Source organism: Coffea eugenioides, chromosome 2, assembly GCF_003713205.1.
Source record: "Coffea eugenioides isolate CCC68of chromosome 2, Ceug_1.0, whole genome shotgun sequence".
NCBI lineage: Eukaryota > Viridiplantae > Streptophyta > Magnoliopsida > Gentianales > Rubiaceae > Coffea > Coffea eugenioides.
Window position 1 is genome coordinate 8,758,798 of NC_040036.1, and position 19,548 is coordinate 8,778,345.

Sequence of the window (19,548 nt, forward strand, 5' to 3'; positions counted from 1 at the left end):
CCTTATGATGAGGGCTAGAGTCGAAAAACTCAATTTCAAGTATTTGGAATGCAGAGTTGATGAAAGTACTTGTTCGCTAAACGAGTCTGAATGTGTCAAACAGTATGATGTCAAGGTTTGATTTGAATATTAACTGCACTTTGCTCTATTGTAAGAGCTGTGACTCAACTTTTATAGGCTACTGAGTTGAGTGCGAGTCAGATTTGAATATAGTATAACCATAAAATTGAAAGTGAGATGAAATTATGGCTAAAATCCTCGTTAAGGCCCAAGGAATACAAAATCATAAGTAAGATAAATACCTCATCAACCAGCATAAGAAAAAGAAAGGAATCATTAACAAAAAAACGCTACCACTGCAAGAGGTAGAAAAATAAAGAGCCAATATACAATGGAGGAGTTGCTTGAACAAGATAGAATCCTTGTTTCATTCCTCAATGTCACAAATCCTTTTACAGTGAAAGATTGTAGTAACGTCCTCATATTATCAACAAAGCCAAAATGTTGATTCAGTTTAATCCAACACCTGTCTGAAACACTAGAACACAAACGGTATCAAGGCCTTGACATTTTTCGGAAAAATTTCAAATTTGGAAAGGTACCATTGCCTTGTAGCATAACTCCTTCCAATCAAGTAGAAAGCGCAGCCAATGGCGCAAGAATATGAAAACAACGTTTGGGAGATGAAAGAAATCCCCAACAAGCCAAGAATCTCAAAAAGATAATGTGGGCATATGACCAAATCGAAGAGCCCACCAGTGGGAATTTTATAGTCCTTTTCATTCTTCTTCCTAAGTTTGGAAAGGAGGTAATGGTGATAAAAGTTGCCGGCGATTCCAACTAAAAATAGCAACAAGCCTAGGTACTTGAGATCAACCAATGGTTCTGTAGCCTCCAGTGTCATATGATGTATATAAATCATGCCTGCAGCAGCAAATAAATAGCTCGACGAAATAATCACAACGGAATCCAACATCATTCCACCACTGTATTTATGAACGAACAGGCTCTGCAAAACAAGAAAATGAAACAATCAATTGGATAAATGAACTTCTGTGAATAAAAGGATGGACAAAATGTAAAGTTTAGCACAAGATAACATTAGTTCAAGTGTTTTGAGTCGTATCTATGTAATATGGAGCATCTATTAGTTGCACATTCCAGTGTACAGTACAATCCTACAAGCCCATCCTTGAGGTAAAAGAACTGGATCAAAACATATGTATCACTTACATCTTGGTAAAACATGTCAATGAAATGCCAATCATAATGGAACTATAGGGACATAACGCAGATTATCTTTCCTGATGATAATGATACACGAAACATCTTGGAATTCCATATTGACGACGCTGAAGGACTTAATTGTCATACTCCCGAGTAGCTAGTTATAACAAGAAGTGTGAGCTTATTAAGAATGCTCTTAATACTGAGATCTTTCTTTTATAAGACACAAGATTCAATAATTGGTGGAAGCTTCCGTAAAGCTGTGCAAGATCCTAGACATAGCTTTATAATTTTTGCATTTTCTGTGATAACAGTGGAGTCAAGATCTTGGATTTAAACTCTGAATTATGTATTTGTTTTGCAAAATACTATAAAGGAGGAGGACACTTCTTGCGGTCGGAATATAAAAAGTTCTACTGTATGCACACAGCACCCCCTGTGCTGATGCAAAGTAGGCTATGTTCCTAGACCAGCTTCCAGAACAGATTAACTGGATGTCTCGTAATAGGAATATAGGATACAACCATTTCTACAAAGATCCAAACAAACACGAATATTGCAATCCGGAAGTTGGAAAAAAGAAAAAGAACAAGAAATACAGATGCCATATGTGTAAACTAAGGTACCTCTAGGACCCTCTTGGAGAAGTGCATGGTAATAGCTAATTTGAGCATCAAGAACCTGATTTCACCACCGGGGAAGATCAGAAATGAAGCAAGACCAGCAACGGCTGCTGGGCTGTAGAGTAGAAGCATCCCAGTTCTGCTGGATAGTTTGATTCCCCCTCCAGATTTCTGTGAATTGACGTTCCAGAATTTGGAGTACTTGAGGTGATTTCCCAAGGCTTCTGAGATACCCAAGTAAGCTAGAAACAAGAGAGTTATCCCAGATAGGGCTGTTGTGTAAATCGAAGGAGATTCTTCCTGGTACACAAGATCCTGCAGCAGTTTCGCCATCTCTGCTTCTCCTTTGATCGATTTCTTTGAGCAAAATATTCAGTATTTATGCTTTAATCAACTAATATACGGATAATAGTGGAGTCTGCTCTAGTCCTATAAATTGACGAAGATGAACTGCCCAGGTGTGAAATGGTTTTAGGTTGTCATAACGACGGGGCTTACGTGTGCTTGCTGAGTTGTGAATTTGATCATTGGGAATCTTCTTCCGTTTTTTGCTTTTGTTTCGTTGGAAACGGAAAATCTTCACTAATTTCGCTTCCACCGCCCGCTTCATAATCATGGACGGCGCCAACCATATCTTAAAAGAAGCTGTCATACCATACCTAAACGATGCATTTTTCCTCTTAATTTTTTCTTAGTAAAAAAGAGTGGAATGTAAAATGGAAAAGGGCAAAAGAGAATTAGGACTTGAGACATTTTTTTAAAAGTTTGACCGAAGACTTCAACTAGCTTGCCGGTTGCTATAGAACAATTTCTTTTTTTTTTTCTTGCTTTTTTTTTTTTAAATTTGTATTTCATTTTTTTTTGGTGGGTGCGTTGGAGGGCCATTAAACAATATAAGTAGTTCTTCTTCCCTACAAGTTGATTCTTTTTTTTTTTTTTTTTTTTGAGCTACAACTTAAATTCCTATTGGCCCAATAAGTTGGAAACCCTGAAAATGTAAGTCCATGGCCTTTAGCCTTCTATTTTTTGGAAGGTTCTTTCATGTATGTATGGTATAAAACATGCATAAGGTTCTTTTAAGAAGATAGAGGGAGGGACAGAGTTTGAAAGTCAATTAAAAAAAGAAAAAGAAAAAGCAATCACAATGGGTTTTGGTAAACCCTTTTTAGGTTGTTTGGTATAAACCCCATTAGAAATCAGTTTCAGGGTTTCATTTATCCTCCATCAATCTCCTTGTTCCTTTTCTCTATCTGTGAAAACACAGCAAACTCCCTCCTTCACAGCTATAATCCAATTCCACCTCCACCTCTGATGGCCAATTAAAAGGCGTCTCTACCCCTTATGAAATTACAATCAAACTACAAACTAGTACTCCCTCCGTCACATATATTTAGTCATATTTGGGGATATGTGTTTTTTATGCATAGTACATTCTACTAAAAAAAAATTTTTATTCCACTTTTACCCTTAATCATGTGTTGGTCAAAGTAAAAAATAAAAAGCAATTACATCACAAATAATGTAGTTAGAAATGTCAAACATAACAAATATTTGGAACAGCCAAAAAAAGGAAATAATAACACTTTCAATGGAACTAAGGGAGTATATGAAAACAATTCTTCTATTAGAAAGAGTAAAATCTGAATTAATGTAACATAAAATAACCCACAGAGCATGAGCCAATCCTATAAAAATAAACACCAATAGCAATGAAGTTGAAACAAGTACAAGAGCTACAGATTTGGAAGATATCTGTTCTTTTATTCTTTGCCGAAAATGACTAACAAATGAGATGCATTTCTTCTCTTACATCACGGGCTTAGTGATTGGGATGTGTAAGTCGGAACAGCCCATAAGATAGCTCCCATTTCTAGTATAAAATTATGCCGGTGATTAATTCGGTGATGGCTGATCGGCCCACAATTAGTCCATCGGTTAGGGAATTGGCAATCCTGACAAAGCATATAAAATATACCAGTCATAGATCAGGATTACATTATTTTAAAGTGGGAGGTGCCAAGCATGAGATGAGATCAATTGCCACAAGTCACGAAAGCATGATTTGACTCTAGTGTTACGATTCACGTCTTCAAGAAAGAGACATGACGTCCCTTTTGGGATAAAATTGGAACGATACAGATACAGAGAAGAAAGAGCCATGACACGTTAAAGTATGTGATGATAAAATACTAGCAAGTAACTTGCGACTTTTTCATTCCACCAATCTCAGCGACTCGATGGACTAGAAGATGTATGGAATGACAGCCTTGGTATTTTCTGAGAAATTGTCGAACTTGGACTGGTACCATCTCCTTGTGGCATAGCTCCTCCCAAGCAAGTAGAACATCGTGCCAAAAGTATAGGAAAATGCATACAGATTTTGAGAAATGCAAGACACCCCAATAAATCCAAGAATCTCGAAAAGATAATGCGGGCATATGACCAAATCAAACAGTCCACCGTGGGGAATTTTGTACTTGTTGTCACCACCTTCGGTTCTTAATTTTGAGAGGAGGTAATGGTGGTAAAAGTTGCCACTGATTCCCAGTACAAACAGCAGAATCCCAAAATGCTTGAGATCAATTGGTGGTTCCGGAAGCCCGCTGGTCAGATGCTGAGCATAAATCATGCTTGCCGTGGACAGAAAATAACTCATGGAGATGGTTATTGCTGTTTCAACTTCCGTCACTCCACTGTACTTGTGAACAAATAGTACCTACAAGTGAAGGGCAACAGAGCCAACTTATTTATAGTTCAGCCAAAATCCTACATCGAAGTTGCAAGGCCAGGGGCCATGTAATTTTGGATTTCAATCACTAATTCAACAACATTGAACCCTTTTTTTTTTTTTTCTTTTGACAGGAGTACAAGATTAGAATTTAATTTCACGATGATGGGATGAATCATTGCAAAAAAAAAACCACAATCAACATAGCTAGTGGGACGAATATTAATTTATCTGTCAAGAAGGATTAGAACCCTTGACCTTAGCAGTGCGAGTTTAAGGTACTCTCGCTGCCAAGGTCAGCATCACTAATCAAAAACATTAAACTAATTAATAGTAGCTCAATATCAACATCGAAGGGCGTTGTTACGCAATTAGTACCATTAAACATCCTCTTTAACAGCAATCTGATGCAGAAATTCAAGTGTTAGTTGTTATAGACCATCCGAAGAGTTATCTTCTAGATTAGCTCTAGATAGGAACGCAGTAGCAATCCTAATACGAGGCATGTGTGGCGACAAAGGGTGGTGGAAATAAAGAGAAGGGGCATGCAAGAGTTGGGAGTACCTCAAACAGCCTCTTCAAGAAATGGATGGTCAGAGCCGAACATAGCAAAGTAAATCTCAAACCGTCGAGCGGGACAAGTGCAAAAGAAGCCACGCCGGCAAGAAATGCAGGAGTATAGGCTATAAGCATCCCAGTTCTACCTGAGAATTCAGCCTTCTTCTGCTTATTGTCTCCAGTAACAGATGCACCAACGTTAAAAAATTTGGAATACCGCATGTGCTTTCCTTTGATTTCTTGGAATCCAGCGTTGGTTAATGACGCAAAACTGATAACCGACATGGCTGAGATGAAAATAGAAGGCGGCGGCGGGTATAAAAAGCTCAGCAATATTTCAGGCAACCCCATGTTTACCTTCTAATTACCTCTATTTTAAGAAGATCTTTTTATGCATGCGTTCGTTGGTTGCGCAATCGTAATGATACTGGAGTCCAATGGGAAATTGGCGAATTTGGCAATCAAAAGGATGCTAATTTTTGGGATCTGAGCACCACGAATGCAGTCAAATGAACTGACTGGGGTGGATGGTCCTACGATTGCCAAGTTGAAGTTTTGAAGCACAGCCAGATATTCTCAAATCTCAACTGTGCAGCTGCAAAACGCTACGCCGTCAGATGAGTGAGAGAGTAATGTCACCGATGAATGAGGAAAAGCAGCCTTTGGGCCGTGACATACGTTTACCATTTATCAGACATGGCTCATGTACTAGTCCAAGGATAAGAAATATGTTTTCACTTGCCAATATACATATGGCCCATAATTTGATGTCTGCAAAATATTTTTCCTTGTTATTGACAGCCAATTTTTTTTTTTTTTTTTTTTTTTAAAGACAGTTTTTCGAAGTATGAGTTCCTCTTGGCTCCATTACGGACAACATCTTGGGAGAACTTCTCCTAATCCGACTCCGACTCGATCAGAATTAGTCACAAATCATAAAACAGATGGTACGCCTGTGATTTATATATATATATAAACAAAAAAAAATTATTTCGGGAGCACTTTCGCTAATCCTTTTACTGTCTCCAGTCGATGGAAACTGTTTTTTAAGGTACATGTCGCATTATTGTGGTACAAGAATCCAATAATTTTCCTGATCCCAGTCAAGAGTTGTCTGGTCCACACTCCTCAGCGGTAATGCGGCAAGGTCTTGTCCAGGTGAGACATAACTTTCAATGAAGGATAAAATTTGTTATGTTTTTATACACTACTCACTCTTAATGTATACATTTATTATTTTAGTGTCTATATAATTTTTTTAATTAGGCAAGTACGTAATTAATGGTGCAATTGACACTAAAATTTCAACCTTTTAATCCATAGTGTTAAGTTGGTTAAACTTACCTGAAGACTCAAGTGTGCAATTCTCTTTGGTAGACTAAACCATTGTAACTATTTAGGTGTCAAGTGACACTTTGGACATATCTTGGCAGGCCATATGAAAAGTAGACATCACCTATAAAAAAAAAAAAAAAAAAAAAAAAAGAAGTTATTGTGCTATTTAAGGACCGGGGGTGTAATCGTAAATATATTTCCCAATACATATAAGGATGTAACGTTCGCTCATGAAGGCGTGGTCATTTTCTGCAACTAACAATAACGCCTTTAAGCTGCAGGCTGTGGAGGCATGGAGTAAAATCCTATATATGGGGTTGGATCAGGAGTCTAATATGGAAAAAGGGCGAGCGTAAGTGAAATACTCCATGCACCTGCAGAAGAACACCAGTAATAAACGCCTTTAGGTTCAGAAGAATGAGGCCTATGATCGATTGGCGTTAATTATCGTAAGGTCCAAAATATTTTTTTTTCTCTATAACGTCCGAATTAAATATCATGTTATATGGTTTGATCTAAACTTGTTTGTGAAAATTTTTGTATAAAAAAGTTATTCTGACATGAATTAACTTTTTATGTAATAAATTCAAATATGAAATTCAAATCGTGAGTATATGACATGCATCCAAGACTGTTAGTGTAAAAAAAATTACTATACTATTAGTGCATAAAAAAGTTGATTCATGTTATTATACGAATGAATTTATTTTTGGCAAAAAAGTTTCTTTTTTTTAATTTTGATTAACCATAAGAATGACTAATCAAACCAAAATCATGCTGAATCAAATTTCTCGTTTTCTCCTTTTAAAGTAAGATATTCACATAATATATAGGGATTATATCAAGTATCATCATGCTATGATCAGGACCCAACATAGAATGGGGTATGATTACTGTAGATGTTATTGACTGAAAGAAACAAATATTTTGAGGATTAACAAATTTGGAAGAATGACACAATTAGCACCCAAGCGAGTTGGACGGTGCTCCAAAACTAACAAGAAACGAGATTAATGTATGAGACAGTGGCAAATGCCCAATAAATAGCAAACTATAACCAACCAAGATTCAGATCAATCAACAGCTCTGCAAGGCCACCATGGAATTATGAAGAACAAGAACCTGCAAAGTATGTAATTTTCCTGTTGACCTTTTGCCGGAAGATATAGTTTGTAGGGCGCTGGATTACACGCCTGAGAGCATGCAGCATGTACATAATTTAAAGACAAATGCTCTGTGTTCACTTGATGAAGTGATTGCACTATAGAGCTAAGTAACCTTCAGGCATTGACATAAAAACTTCACGAATTCTTAGCTCAAAAGGGAAAAAAAAACGATTCTTTTATTTTCTGAAGTAAAGAGCCTTGAAATACTAGAGGGTTTTTTGGACTAGACCTAATAAATAGCAGCAAATCACATGTAGAATACTGCAAGATAACCTTTAAAAGATGTACTAGATATCGTACGTCAAAACCCTCATTACAAGCACCAATACCAACCGCAATAATACATCTTATAGTATCATTCAGAAGACATATGGAATGAGAGACTTGGTATTCTCTGGAAAATTATCAAACTTGGAACGGTACCATTTCCTGGTGGCGAAGCTCCTTCCCATCAACAAGAAAAGGGTGCCGAGGGTGAAGGAAAATGCATACAATGTTTGAGCAATGAATGACGCCCCAATGAATCCAAGAATCTCGAAAAGATAGTGTGGACATATGACCAAACTAAACAGTCCACCTTGGGGAATTTTGTACCTTTTGTCACCTTCGGTTCTTAGTTTTGAGAGGAGGTAATGGTGGTAAAAGTTTCCACTAATTCCCAGTAAGAACAGTAGAATTCCAGCATACTTGAGATCGATCGGTGGTTCTGGAAGCCCATAGGTGAGATGCTGAGCATAAATCATGGTTGCTGTAGAAGCAAAATAACTGAAGGAGATGACAATTGCAGCTTCAACTTCCATGCCACCACTGAACTTGTGTATGAATAGGACCTAAGCATAAGGAAGCCAACTGTAAAATCAGCAGTTCGTACTCTTGAAACTTTTAGCAAAAAACAGATTTTAATACGTTTCTTTATTTTTTAAATAAATAATTATTAATTCATTAATATTTTTTATTTCACAAAAAAAAAAACTATTTCCCAAAAGAAAGAATAGATTCGCAAAACTATTTGCAATTTCAATCCCTTTGAAAGCCCTTAAAACCGTTAAATATTGTCAATATCAAGAAGCGCCAGAATATTTTTGCAGTTATAATTAAATTGGAAAGCAGGATTCATCCATCCAAACATGTTATATATATTATTCTCTACGTTGGGTGGGTGTAATATAATTTTACGTGTATATATCTTATATATGTGGAGGAACAAAAGAGAACTGCATGCATTGCAAATGGAGTACCTCAAAGACCCTCTTGGAAAAATGGATGGTTAGAGCCAGACGAAGCAAATCAAATCTCAGTCCCTCATCTGGGAAAAGAGCAAAAGAAGCCACACTGGCGAGTAGCGCAGGAGAGTAAAAAATAAGCATCCCAATTCTACCAGAGAGTTTGGCTTTCTTATCAGCGGAAGATGTCTTGACAGAACCAGCATTAAAGAACTTGGCATATTGTATGTTTTTCCCTTTGCTTTCCATGAATCCTGAATTTGCTAATGATGCAAAATTGATGATAGACATGGCTGAGATGAAAAACGAAGATGGCGGAGAGTAGAAGAACCTTAGCAACAACTCAGTCAACACCATCTTTTCCCCTAATCTTTTCACTCTACTTGTGAAATGGTTAATTTGTGTGTATGTATGCGCAGGATTTACAGGACTAAAAACAGTGAAGAGCCATCCACAACTTATGTATAGGCACACAAAACTTTTCTTGTGTACATCGAAGGACATTTGGTAGGTGCATGTACTTAGTAAGACTTAATTAGTAGTCCTTCTGTGTCTCTTTTTAATTTCAAATAACTCATCTCGAATTTTCTGGACCAGATACTTCGTGTGAAAATAGGAAACAAATAAATATAAAAGATACATCTAAATCTCATGCATTGATGACTCAAAAGTGTATACTGTGTATGCATTTCTTCTTTTATTCTTTTATATATATATATATATATATATATACACATATATATATGTGTGTGTGCATGTGTGTGAACCTATGTGTGCGTGTACACTCATCTAAAGAATTAAATGCATTAATACTGAATCATATAGAATTATATATGCATGTATGCCAAAGCTATATCTGTATTTATACAAGGATATTCAATCTGTCATTTGCAACTAATCAAGTTAATAGTGGTAAATATTTCCACACCCTTTAATTTAGAGCTTATTCTCGATTGATTATATTAGGTGATTTTAACATAAGATTTTTGATAATCAATTTTTTAATGTCCTCATTAGTTTTTGTATTTAGAGTATAGATTTTATAATAGTAAAAAAAAACTATAATCTATAATCTATAAAAAAAAAAAAAGTAACGGTTGCTAATTATTCTCTGCAATCACTTTCCATCTAAAGCAAACGAGAATAAGGCTTTAATCTTGGTTAGTTGACTTGGAAAGAGTGATTTGGAAGAAATGAAACTCTGTAATTATTACCTAGAAAGCAGAGGAGCAAGTACTTTCATTGTGTAAATTTGGCTCTTGTGCTAAAACTTACTTCATCATTAGCTGTTTTTTTTTTTTAGGAGTTTTGCTTCAAATGAATCCAATTGCAGTCCCCACTGTTCCCTCTGCTGTTGCTTGACCCGAAACAAAACGTCAGAGAAAAGCAAAAATGGCTTTGCTGCAGAAGTACATGAAAAAGGATAAGTTGATGAACAATTACAATCTTGCCTCCCACTAAAATGCTATTCTTGTGGATTCAGACGGACCTCCTACCAAAATGCCACTCTGGTGACTCTTCTTCAAATCCAGACGAGCCCACCAAAATGCCACTCTTGTGGCTCTTCTTTAAATCCAGATGGCACCCGTCTGGTCCTGTGGTGGTTCTGTCCCCGTCGGTCTTTCGTAGGTTCAGTTGATTAGAGTAGGAGTAGGAATAAAAGTAAGGATGATAATTGACAAAAAAAAAAAAAAAAAAAAAAGATGAACAATTACAATCGTTTTGTGAGAACCGAAAGAATCAATCATTCATTCCAACCCATTTGGTATTAACTTCAACTGAAAATACATAGATTTGATTATAACTGAAGAGAAAGCTCCCATTTTCCTTCTTCATATATAATGGGCCTTCCCTCCATTGCTCTCCCAACTAAGCTAACGGTCATAACTACCATAACCGCCACTTCAACTCCCGAACTGCAAAGGAAAAACCACAAACCCCTAAACTCAACCTTCAAATCCTTATCCAAATCAGGAAAATTAGACGAAGCCCTTCAGCTAATTGAATTCCAGCAATTCAGGAACCTCGAAGTCCAGTCCTGCACCACTTTTATCCATGCCTGCATTTCCACAAAATCATTACAGCACGGCCAAAGGCTGTACAAGCACCTCCCCAGCACCCTCCTCAACAACCCCATTGTAAAATCTAAATTCATTACTCTTTTCTCCGTCTGTGGCCAGCTCGACGAGGCTCGACGAATTTTTCAACATGGGTTTCGGATTGATGACTTGCCCGATTCAGTTTGGGTGGCTATGGGCATTGGGTACTCGAGAAATGGGCTTTCCAAGGAAGCTCTGCTTCTTTATTGTGAAATGGTGTCCCGGGGCATTAAGCCAGGAAATTTTGCTCTTTCTGTGGCAGTTAAAGCTTGTTCAGACCTGCTAGAGTTAAGGGTGGGGAGAGCTGTTCATGGTCAGATTATAAAGGCAACAATGGAGCCTGATCAAGTGGTGTACAATTCTTTACTACGGCTGTATACCGAGTGCGGGTGCTTTGACGAGGTGCTGAAGGTGTTTGAAGGAATGCCACAGAGGAATGTTGTGTCCTGGAACTCAATCATTATGGGTTTTGTAAAGAGAGAGAACGTTTTCGGGGCACTTGAAACTTTTCGAAAAATGCAGAGGGAAGGAGTGGGATTTAGCTGGGTTAGTTTGACTACCATTTTACCTGTCTGTGCTCGGGTTACTTCTACTTACTGTGGGAAAGAGATTCACGCTCAGATTGTGAAATCGAGTAAAATGCCAGATGTTCTAGTTCTAAATTCGCTTATTGATATGTATGCCAAATGTGGGTTGGTAGAATACTGTAGGAGAGTGTTTGACAGAATCGAGTACAAGGATTTAACATCATGGAACACTATGTTGAATGGATATGCTGTCAATGGAGACATGGAAAAAGCACACACTTTGTTTAACGAGATGATTGGTCGTGGAATTTGTCCAGATGAGGTAACATGGGTTGCCCTGTTGTCGGGTTGTAGCCACAGAGGGCTTGTAGATCAGGGGAAAGTATTGTTTGAAAGAATGGTTACAGAGTTTCATATTCATCCCAATTTAGAGCATTATGCTTGTTTGGTGGATTTATTGGGCAGAGCAGGGAGAATTGAAGAGGCTCTAGAGATAGTGAAAAGTATGCCTGTGAAGCCAAGTGGTAGCATTTGGGGTTCTTTGCTCAATGCCTGCAGAATTCATGGCAAGATCTCTCCTGTTGATTTTATAGCAAAGGAACTGTTGGAGATTGAACCAGATAATCCAGGGAACTATGTTATGCTTTCCAATATTTATGCAAATGCAGGGATGTGGAAGGGAGTTAACAAGATGAGAGAGATGATGGAAAAGAGAGGCATCAAGAAGGTGGCAGGATGCAGCTGGATGTATGCTAAAAATAGAATACATACTTTCGTGGCTGGTGGTGGGTTTGAATTTCGCAATTCAGAAGAGTATAAGAAAGTTCATGATGAGTTAATGAAAGCTTTGGAAGACGTTGGATATAGACCTGATACACGTGTTGTTCTTCATGACGTGGGTGAGGACTTGAAGGCAGAGTTGGTGTGTGGTCATAGCGAAAAGATAGCAACAATATTTGGGCTTATTAATTGTGGCTCTGCAATGCCGATCAGGATCACCAAGAATCTTCGTGTTTGTGCAGATTGTCATTCTTGGATGAAATATGTTTCCAACGTAACAGGTAGGAAAATAAGTTTGAGAGACACCAATCGCTTCCACCACTTCGATAAAGGGACATGCTCTTGCAATGATTATTGGTGATTACATTCTTCATCCAGAGTAGTTCGCTCCTATATTCGGGGTGATCCAAAGTCACGCCTAATTACAGTTAATGACCGTGCAACTCAAGTCCTATGTGATCCTTCTCCTACTAAACTGTGGGGATGGGCAAAGGTACTAACATTTCTGGAAAGAGAGGTTCTGAAATTGATATGTGCAAGCCATTTTCGCCGTTTCCCCCAAAATACAAGTTGGCTTTAAAGATGTTCTTGGAATTGGATTCTTAGTGCTGGAGTTCTGCAAAGAAGTTCTCTTGGGTCAGGGAATTCAACATTTTTGGGCTAGAGGATGCAGTTTAATGTCGAGGTAATTTTCCAAAGCTGTTGGTATTTATTTCAAGTACTAGATTAATTATGACATACAATCCCCAACTGGCTTGGTTCAATATGCAAAGCCCTTACAGAGGACATGGGTGAAGACATGTCATAGCATCAAAGGCAATGGAGAATGATGGACTCAATACATACAATTACTGCAACCTCAATTCTTTCGCAGGCTTATATAAAAATACAGGACGCATTTCTCCTACCATTTCTTCTTTTTTCTTTTTATACTCGAGACATAATTATCGCTCAAATATGTAAATAATACGTTTATCCTATATCATGAATATGACCAAGATTTTCATTTAATGCAAGCACGTTCATGCTCCCCACGAATGACTGGAAAACTACCAATAACAACTTGCAATAATCTAGACTGAAGCAAAATAGAAGCCTTGTTAATCTTAACTACAGCATTACTGTCAACCATTCTCACTTAAAAACGGTTGATTACAGGTATAGGGCACTGAGAAAAGCAAAACCGCCTTAAAATCCATCCTTTCGTCATCATAAAAACATGTCAGAACATGTAATCCTGCCAACAAAAAATAAATAAAAATTGGAACAAGTCTTTTAAGTTTCTGATCTACCAATTTGAGACCAGGGCAGGTTGAACTTGGGAGCAAAACATCTTTGTGGGTAACTTGAGAACTTATGAGAAGGCCAATGGCTGCCACTTCTAACGGCGACTGCGGAGGTTGTATCTCTTTGTAATTGAAGTTGTTTCCACTGAATTTTCTCCGACCTCTTCACGACATACGTAGTCAGGGTCCTGCAATCTGTCTACATCATCAGGTAAATCAGTGTCGACCCATGAAGACCAACCCACCTCACTATCAGCATCCGTGTCCCATGATAATTCTCTCTCTTTTTGCATCCAATTGACCTTCTCCATCAGTGATAAAAGCATTTGATGGTTCAGCACTTCAAAGTCTCTAAATGAATGTCAAAGAATCAATGATATAAATCAGCAATTTATATTCCAGAATGCATTTCTTTTTGTTTTTTGTATCAAGTTTCAACTGATACCTGTAAGTGTAGATGGCACATCCGAGTTGAAATAGCACTAGAGCCCCGGAGAGGAATCTAATCAGAAATATCATCTCTCCTTGCTTTTCAATATCATATGATGTCCAACGGATTATCAGTAATTCAATCAATAATGTGATGCTCAAACCTGAAACCAAATGTGGAGTAAAAGCTAGGTAATTAGCTAGCATTTAAATGCAGTCCAGGTTTTGAAAAAAAAAAAAAAACTAGCTTACCTATATAAACCCTGTGCCTCACATTGTATGTCTGTTTTGTGCTTGTGAGCATGTAAAGAAGAAAGAAGGATAACGTATAAACCACAAAAGCTTTAATCATTCGTGATTCCAGTAGCATGGCGTTGTGCAAGGCGAAAAGTTTATCTAAGGCAAGGAACATGCTTGCTTGCTTTGATTCAAAAGCTTCCTGCAATGCGCAATGCAATTGATTACACCACAACTAGAAGTAAAACAAGAACTAATTAGAGATTTCTTACCTGGGCTGCTAATATCGTCTTTGAATTCGCAACAAGGTGGTCATGAGCTTGTTGAAGCTGTTTTTGCCGCTGAAGCAGCTCGTCCTGCTGTCTATGCCCAAATTCTGCCAACTTTTCCAAAGTTCCCCTATAAATATATGAAGAAGAACAATAAGCAACTTCCAGGTTTTGTTTACATTACTTTTAACCCGAATTTTGTAAGAAAGAGCTTTGAGTATGTTACCTGCTCTCTTCAAGTGCCTTGGACTGAGTCTCTGTGAGAAGATGAAGCCCGCTGAGAGCCATGGATTGTCCATCTAAAAGTTGTTTTTGCTTTTCTATAGAACTTTCTGCCATATTACCAATATCATCAGCTTTAGTCTGTAGAGTATTCATCTTAGAGGACATTTCATCTCCTACTCTACTAATCTCCTTCTCTATTTCAACAGCTTCATCTCTTAAGTTAGTGATCTCTCGCCCTAAATTAGTATAAGAATCATGAAGCATTGCCATTCCCTCATCAAGACTCTCTTTCATCTTTACTTGATCATGGCTCAACTCTGCCTGAGAAGCCGCAATTGCCAAAGACTGCTCGTGAACTGCTTTGGAATAATTGAGCACAAGATTTACATGATTCTCCACGTCCTTTGAGGCTTCAGCCAATTGTTGAGTTCTTAGATCAACATTAGTCAATGCATCATGAACATTTTTGGAACTTTGCAGCAGTAGCTCGCCTCTCTCCTCTATGCTTTCCAACTTTTCCTCTGCATATTCAGCTGATTTTTTCAACTCATTTACCAGCCTCTCCGTTTGATGCCTGAATGCTTCAATTCTGCAAAATTTAGCACCAAAATTTGAACAAAAGATATCTGTTTTTCTCTCCCTACGTCTTCAACCTATGAAGCTATCAAGTTTAAATCTCGCATAAGAAAGTAATGAAAAGGCACTTACTGCAATTGATGGCAAATTGAATTGGTTTCAAGATGATACTCAAGGTAAATTTTGACAGCATCTTGATCCACTTGTTTAAGACATTTCTCCACCAATGATGCTTTATCACAATAAGGCAATGGAGACCTTCCGGAGTGTTTCAAAAAGCACTCAGTAAGATGCCAGGCAAATCTATTCCTAGACTCTTCATCGGCAAGGCTTCTTGAACATCCAGTAAACAAACTTTGGTAAGCTTTTTGCCAGCATGAACTAGGCGCGGCCGCAATCATCTTGTTCCTAGCATTTTCAACAAGCTTGGTTCCTCTTTGGTTGTTAAATGGTTCCATGGAGAATTCAGCAACGGAATCTTTAGAAAACATCATATTCTCCCCTAGCGGTGTCCCTTTTGCATTGTTACTCTCCTTATTTGAAGAGAAAAACCAACCCCATGATGAAGAAACTTGCAAAACCATAATCAGAAACACCATTGACAACCAATTATAATTAAGCTTATGACAATCACGAGTCATCATGGCTTTTCAACTAACCTCTGCCAGCGACCTGCAATTGAACAGTTGGTAAATAAAGCCAAGTCAATTAACAAGATGCCTTAGTTTTGTCAGCGAATCGTTTCCGCAAAATTCTTGCACCATCTGTATAACCGGCTGAACTTGCATATATATAGGAGATAAGGGATAGTGGAAAAAAGAAAGATGGTAGCGCAAGAAACTTGGCACTCAAGTTTAAAACAACTCCGATGGTCCCATGAGATTGGAAGTTTTCATGTCCATCTGGAAATAAAATCTATTTACTAAATTTTGTGATAGAGAACTGAACTTAAAAAACTAACAGAAAACCATATTCTTTACCGAAAAGAAAGCGACGTATTGCACTTTTGCTTCAAGTCAAGTAAAGATTATTTGTAAAAAATAAAAATGCAAGTAATCACCTAAACTATAAAGAAGGAAACAAAACCTTGAGGAAAGGATGAAAGCATCAGACGACATAAAATCAGAGAAAAGGGTCAGAAGGATGATCACATAACCTGATGTAGACGTGGATTATGATTATGGTTTCCAGTAATATATGTTCTTTTCTGGAAACTGTTTTTTTCAACTTTGAAGCATTTTAACAACAACCATTGTCTTTTTATGCATCCCTTGGCCTATTATCGTATGAATTAATGGTAGCTTTTCAAGCACTCGATTGCTGCGGTGGTGAAGGGGTGTCGCAACTCGCAACTGCTGATGGATGGAGGTGAAGGTGCGACGTTTAGAGTTACTTAAAAAGCATTACCTCAGTTTCCAAGAAAATGTCATACTATTACTATGTTGCCGCATTTATTCCAGCAAAAATGGAAGACGAAATGCAGAAAAAGGAAAGAAGGCAAAAAGGGGTTATATCTGAATCTCTTGGTTTCTTGTCTTGAGTACCATGAAGCGAGTCGACTGAGATTGCCATATGAAAATCAACATTTTCATGATATTTAGCTTTTGAACACTTGAAATCGAAAAGTTCAAATTTGGAAGTAAATAGGGTCTTGAAACCGACAGTTATACCAGAAAGGAAACGGAAAATTTTAGTTACTTCTTCTTTTTTTTTTACAGAATATAACAATGGCTTTTAAGGACTTTTTTTACAAATAAAAATCACCCAAAAACATCTTGAACGATCAATACGGTTTGTTTTCCCTTTTTAACTACTAATAGCCCCATAGTTGTTAAATTCTGGACTCTCTAGTGATCCTACATCCAGATTTACTAATTTAGATTGATTGTATTATTCATTTCAATCATGGTGGCTTGAATTTTAATGCTCTTCGCCTATAATGATAGTAACTACACATTTTGGTATGATCTTAACTCTTTAAGATTCAACAATTCCATTGATAATGCGATCATATGATGTCCAAAACGATCCAATGCAGAAATTTTTTAGGGGTGATTTTTGGTTTTCATTAATTTGTCAAAAATATAGTTATACTAATTTTAATTTTGTACGATAAAATTGATCAAAATAGTATGCCAGAAAAGCAATAAGATGTGCTTGGGAAAGTAGTTAAGCAACTTTCCGAAATAGAGGAAGAGGTGGAAAATGTAGAAATATAAATAAAATTCTCTGTAACAATAGTCAACAACCATCTGTTTAAATCAGAGAAAATTTTGCGTGAAAAAAGATGAGTGGCCGTAAAAAGAAGTTCTCTAGTAATGCATTGCCACAGATTTAATAAAGTCGACACATTCATATTTTTCTCTTTTTCAAGGTTAAAGAAGTTGTGTCCTACTTCACTCACTTTCTTCATTAGACATCAATTTTGGCAAAATAATAATAATAATAATTCCTTCATATACGTTTTAAGAATTCTTGAACAAAATTTCACAATTTCCAATATTCATTAGATTTAAGTTTTGTTGTTTGCTAATGTGCTCTTTCATATTCTACAGGGGGTATTTGCATGGTTAAAGTATATGATCTTCTATCAGAAAATTTAGGAAAAATCGTTCAAAACGTCCCTCATATTTTATAAAATAACTTTTTTCGTCCCTTACTTTTAAAAGTATAATTTTACGTCCCTTATAAATTTATATTGATCAAATTTAGTCCCTATCTAGGTTTAGAAATGGTTGGAATCTACCATGTACCTTGCACATGATCATTTTTTAGGGGTAAAATTGTCAAACACATTTCACATAATCTGATCCATAGTCCCTCACATTTCACAAAATGAATTTTTTCGTCCCTCATATTTTACAAAATAAATTTTTCATCCTTCACATTTTACAAAATGAAAATTTTAATCCCTCATTGATCATGTGTACAATAGTCTTTTCTTATTTTTGAAAACTCATATACATATCTATTTTATTTCAACTGAACAGTACAAATAGCATGTGATATATTTCTATTTAATTTCACCTGAAAAAGCTAATTGTAATTGTAGAAGAAATCAAATACAGATATATTACATGCTATTCGTATTGGTCAGGTGAAATCAAATAGATATATACATGGGTTTAAAAAAAAGAAACTATTCATACACTTGATCAATAAGAGATGAAAAAATTTATTTTTTGAAATGTCAGGAACGAAAAAATTCATCTTGTAAAATGTGAGGGATGAAAAAATCGAATTATGTAAAATTTAATTTGACAATTTTGCCCTTAAAAAATGATCACCTGCAAAGCACGTGATGGATTCCGGCAAAAATTAGTCGAAAATCTAGATAGAGATCAAATTTGACCAATGTGAATTTGTAAGGGACATAAAATTACACTTTTAAAAATGAGGGACTAAAAAAGTCAATTTGCAAAATATGAGGAACGTTTTGAACGATTTTCTATTCATGCAGTGAAATTGGATTTCAATATGATATGCCGGAAGCATTGGATTGATATAAACATGAATTGCATATTTCTATGTTACATGCGTTTGCATAAACATATCTTCGAACCCCCATGAAACAGGAATAAACAATCGAGAGATCAAGAGAGAGAGCATGATAAGAATTTCACCTTAAGGAAGATTAATAAAAATAAAAAATAAAATACAAAACTGACAAAAAAGGTATTCCATGTTTTGCAAATAGAAAATCACACCCTGCAACAATTTACCCTTCCTTTTAAAAAAATAATAAGTTAACTGGTGGGTTTTTTTTTTTTTTCTTAAGAAGAGAATACACGTATATATTGCCATGTGGCATTAAAAGATGAATCTGCATTGCATCGTTTACCATCAAAATTGCAGTGTGTTCGGATAGAGACTTCTTTTAAGAAGGCTTGAAGCGGTGGCATCCTTTCAGGTCTTGAGAGTTGATATTGGGACTGAACATCTATCTGTCAACCAGATGAAAACTTGATTATACTTCAATTAGCAACCTGGAGGCCTCCAAACAAGTAGTACCGTTAACAGATAGATGATGTCATTACTGCATTCAGTCCACCAAATTTTCTGAGAGCTCATTTATGCAAAAAACAAGGGTGAACGATCACAAGTACCACTTAAAAAGACTTTTGCTTCATAGAATTAACAACGGCTTCCTGAACCCGTGCAGTCGAATTGCTAATGGCTATGCAACCGAATAAAGAAGACAGAACGATCTTCCGAGAGTCTATCTTTTCTGGTGCCTCATCGACTCTCAAAAGGTGCAGG

At 36.8% G+C, this 19,548-nt stretch overlaps 5 protein-coding genes across 5 annotated transcripts; 1 reads left to right on the forward strand and 4 right to left on the reverse strand.

The window, feature by feature from the left end:
- Positions 1 to 316: 316 nt before the first annotated feature.
- Positions 317 to 2,493, reverse strand: LOC113762048 (very-long-chain enoyl-CoA reductase-like). The gene is made up of 2 exons (XM_027305293.1): positions 1,854 to 2,493; positions 317 to 1,009 (listed from the first exon to the last, which is right to left on the reverse strand). The coding sequence occupies exons 1-2, from the start codon at positions 2,181 to 2,183 to the stop codon at positions 539 to 541; spliced, it is 801 nt and encodes a 266-aa protein (XP_027161094.1). The 5' UTR covers positions 2,184 to 2,493; the 3' UTR covers positions 317 to 538.
- Positions 2,494 to 3,808: 1,315 nt separating this feature from the next.
- On the reverse strand, positions 3,809 to 5,756 carry LOC113761065 (very-long-chain enoyl-CoA reductase-like). Its single transcript, XM_027303883.1, has 2 exons — positions 5,143 to 5,756; positions 3,809 to 4,566 (listed from the first exon to the last, which is right to left on the reverse strand). The coding sequence occupies exons 1-2, from the start codon at positions 5,485 to 5,487 to the stop codon at positions 4,093 to 4,095; spliced, it is 819 nt and encodes a 272-aa protein (XP_027159684.1). The 5' UTR covers positions 5,488 to 5,756; the 3' UTR covers positions 3,809 to 4,092.
- Positions 5,757 to 7,996: 2,240 nt separating this feature from the next.
- LOC113755790 (very-long-chain enoyl-CoA reductase-like) lies at positions 7,997 to 9,217 on the reverse strand. Its single transcript, XM_027299695.1, has 2 exons — positions 8,876 to 9,217; positions 7,997 to 8,467 (listed from the first exon to the last, which is right to left on the reverse strand). Exons 1-2 carry the CDS (start codon positions 9,215 to 9,217, stop codon positions 7,997 to 7,999), a joined length of 813 nt encoding a protein of 270 aa, XP_027155496.1.
- Positions 9,218 to 10,629: 1,412 nt separating this feature from the next.
- On the forward strand, positions 10,630 to 13,165 carry LOC113763298 (pentatricopeptide repeat-containing protein At3g14330). The gene has a single exon (XM_027307064.1). The coding sequence runs from the start codon at positions 10,702 to 10,704 to the stop codon at positions 12,625 to 12,627; it is 1,926 nt and encodes a 641-aa protein (XP_027162865.1). The 5' UTR covers positions 10,630 to 10,701; the 3' UTR covers positions 12,628 to 13,165.
- A 474-nt stretch (positions 13,166 to 13,639) lies between these two features.
- Positions 13,640 to 15,887, reverse strand: LOC113760020 (protein GAMETE EXPRESSED 1). The gene is made up of 6 exons (XM_027302599.1): positions 15,421 to 15,887; positions 14,714 to 15,301; positions 14,491 to 14,617; positions 14,234 to 14,420; positions 13,998 to 14,145; positions 13,640 to 13,903 (listed from the first exon to the last, which is right to left on the reverse strand). The coding sequence occupies exons 1-6, from the start codon at positions 15,885 to 15,887 to the stop codon at positions 13,648 to 13,650; spliced, it is 1,773 nt and encodes a 590-aa protein (XP_027158400.1). The 3' UTR covers positions 13,640 to 13,647.
- Positions 15,888 to 19,548: the final 3,661 nt, after the last annotated feature.

Excerpts from the sequence above, each read along its gene's own strand:
- LOC113762048 (XM_027305293.1), bottom strand. The coding sequence starts at position 2,183 with ATGGCGAAACTGCTGCAGGATCTTGTGTACCAGGAAGAATCTCCTTCG. Across the intron at positions 1,010-1,853 it reads TCTCCAAGAGGGTCCTAGAG|AGCCTGTTCGTTCATAAATA; the intron begins GTACCTTAGTTT and ends CTTGTTTTGCAG.
- LOC113761065 (XM_027303883.1), bottom strand. The coding sequence starts at position 5,487 with ATGGGGTTGCCTGAAATATTGCTGAGCTTTTTATACCCGCCGCCGCCT. Across the intron at positions 4,567-5,142 it reads TCTTGAAGAGGCTGTTTGAG|GTACTATTTGTTCACAAGTA; the intron begins GTACTCCCAACT and ends CTTCACTTGTAG.
- LOC113755790 (XM_027299695.1), bottom strand. The coding sequence starts at position 9,217 with ATGGTGTTGACTGAGTTGTTGCTAAGGTTCTTCTACTCTCCGCCATCT. Across the intron at positions 8,468-8,875 it reads TTTCCAAGAGGGTCTTTGAG|GTCCTATTCATACACAAGTT; the intron begins GTACTCCATTTG and ends CCTTATGCTTAG.
- LOC113763298 (XM_027307064.1), top strand. The coding sequence starts at position 10,702 with ATGGGCCTTCCCTCCATTGCTCTCCCAACTAAGCTAACGGTCATAACT.
- LOC113760020 (XM_027302599.1), bottom strand. The coding sequence starts at position 15,887 with ATGGTGTTTCTGATTATGGTTTTGCAAGTTTCTTCATCATGGGGTTGG. Across the intron at positions 15,302-15,420 it reads TCAATTTGCCATCAATTGCA|AATTGAAGCATTCAGGCATC; the intron begins GTAAGTGCCTTT and ends TAAATTTTGCAG. Across the intron at positions 13,904-13,997 it reads TGTGCCATCTACACTTACAG|AGACTTTGAAGTGCTGAACC; the intron begins GTATCAGTTGAA and ends ACATTCATTTAG.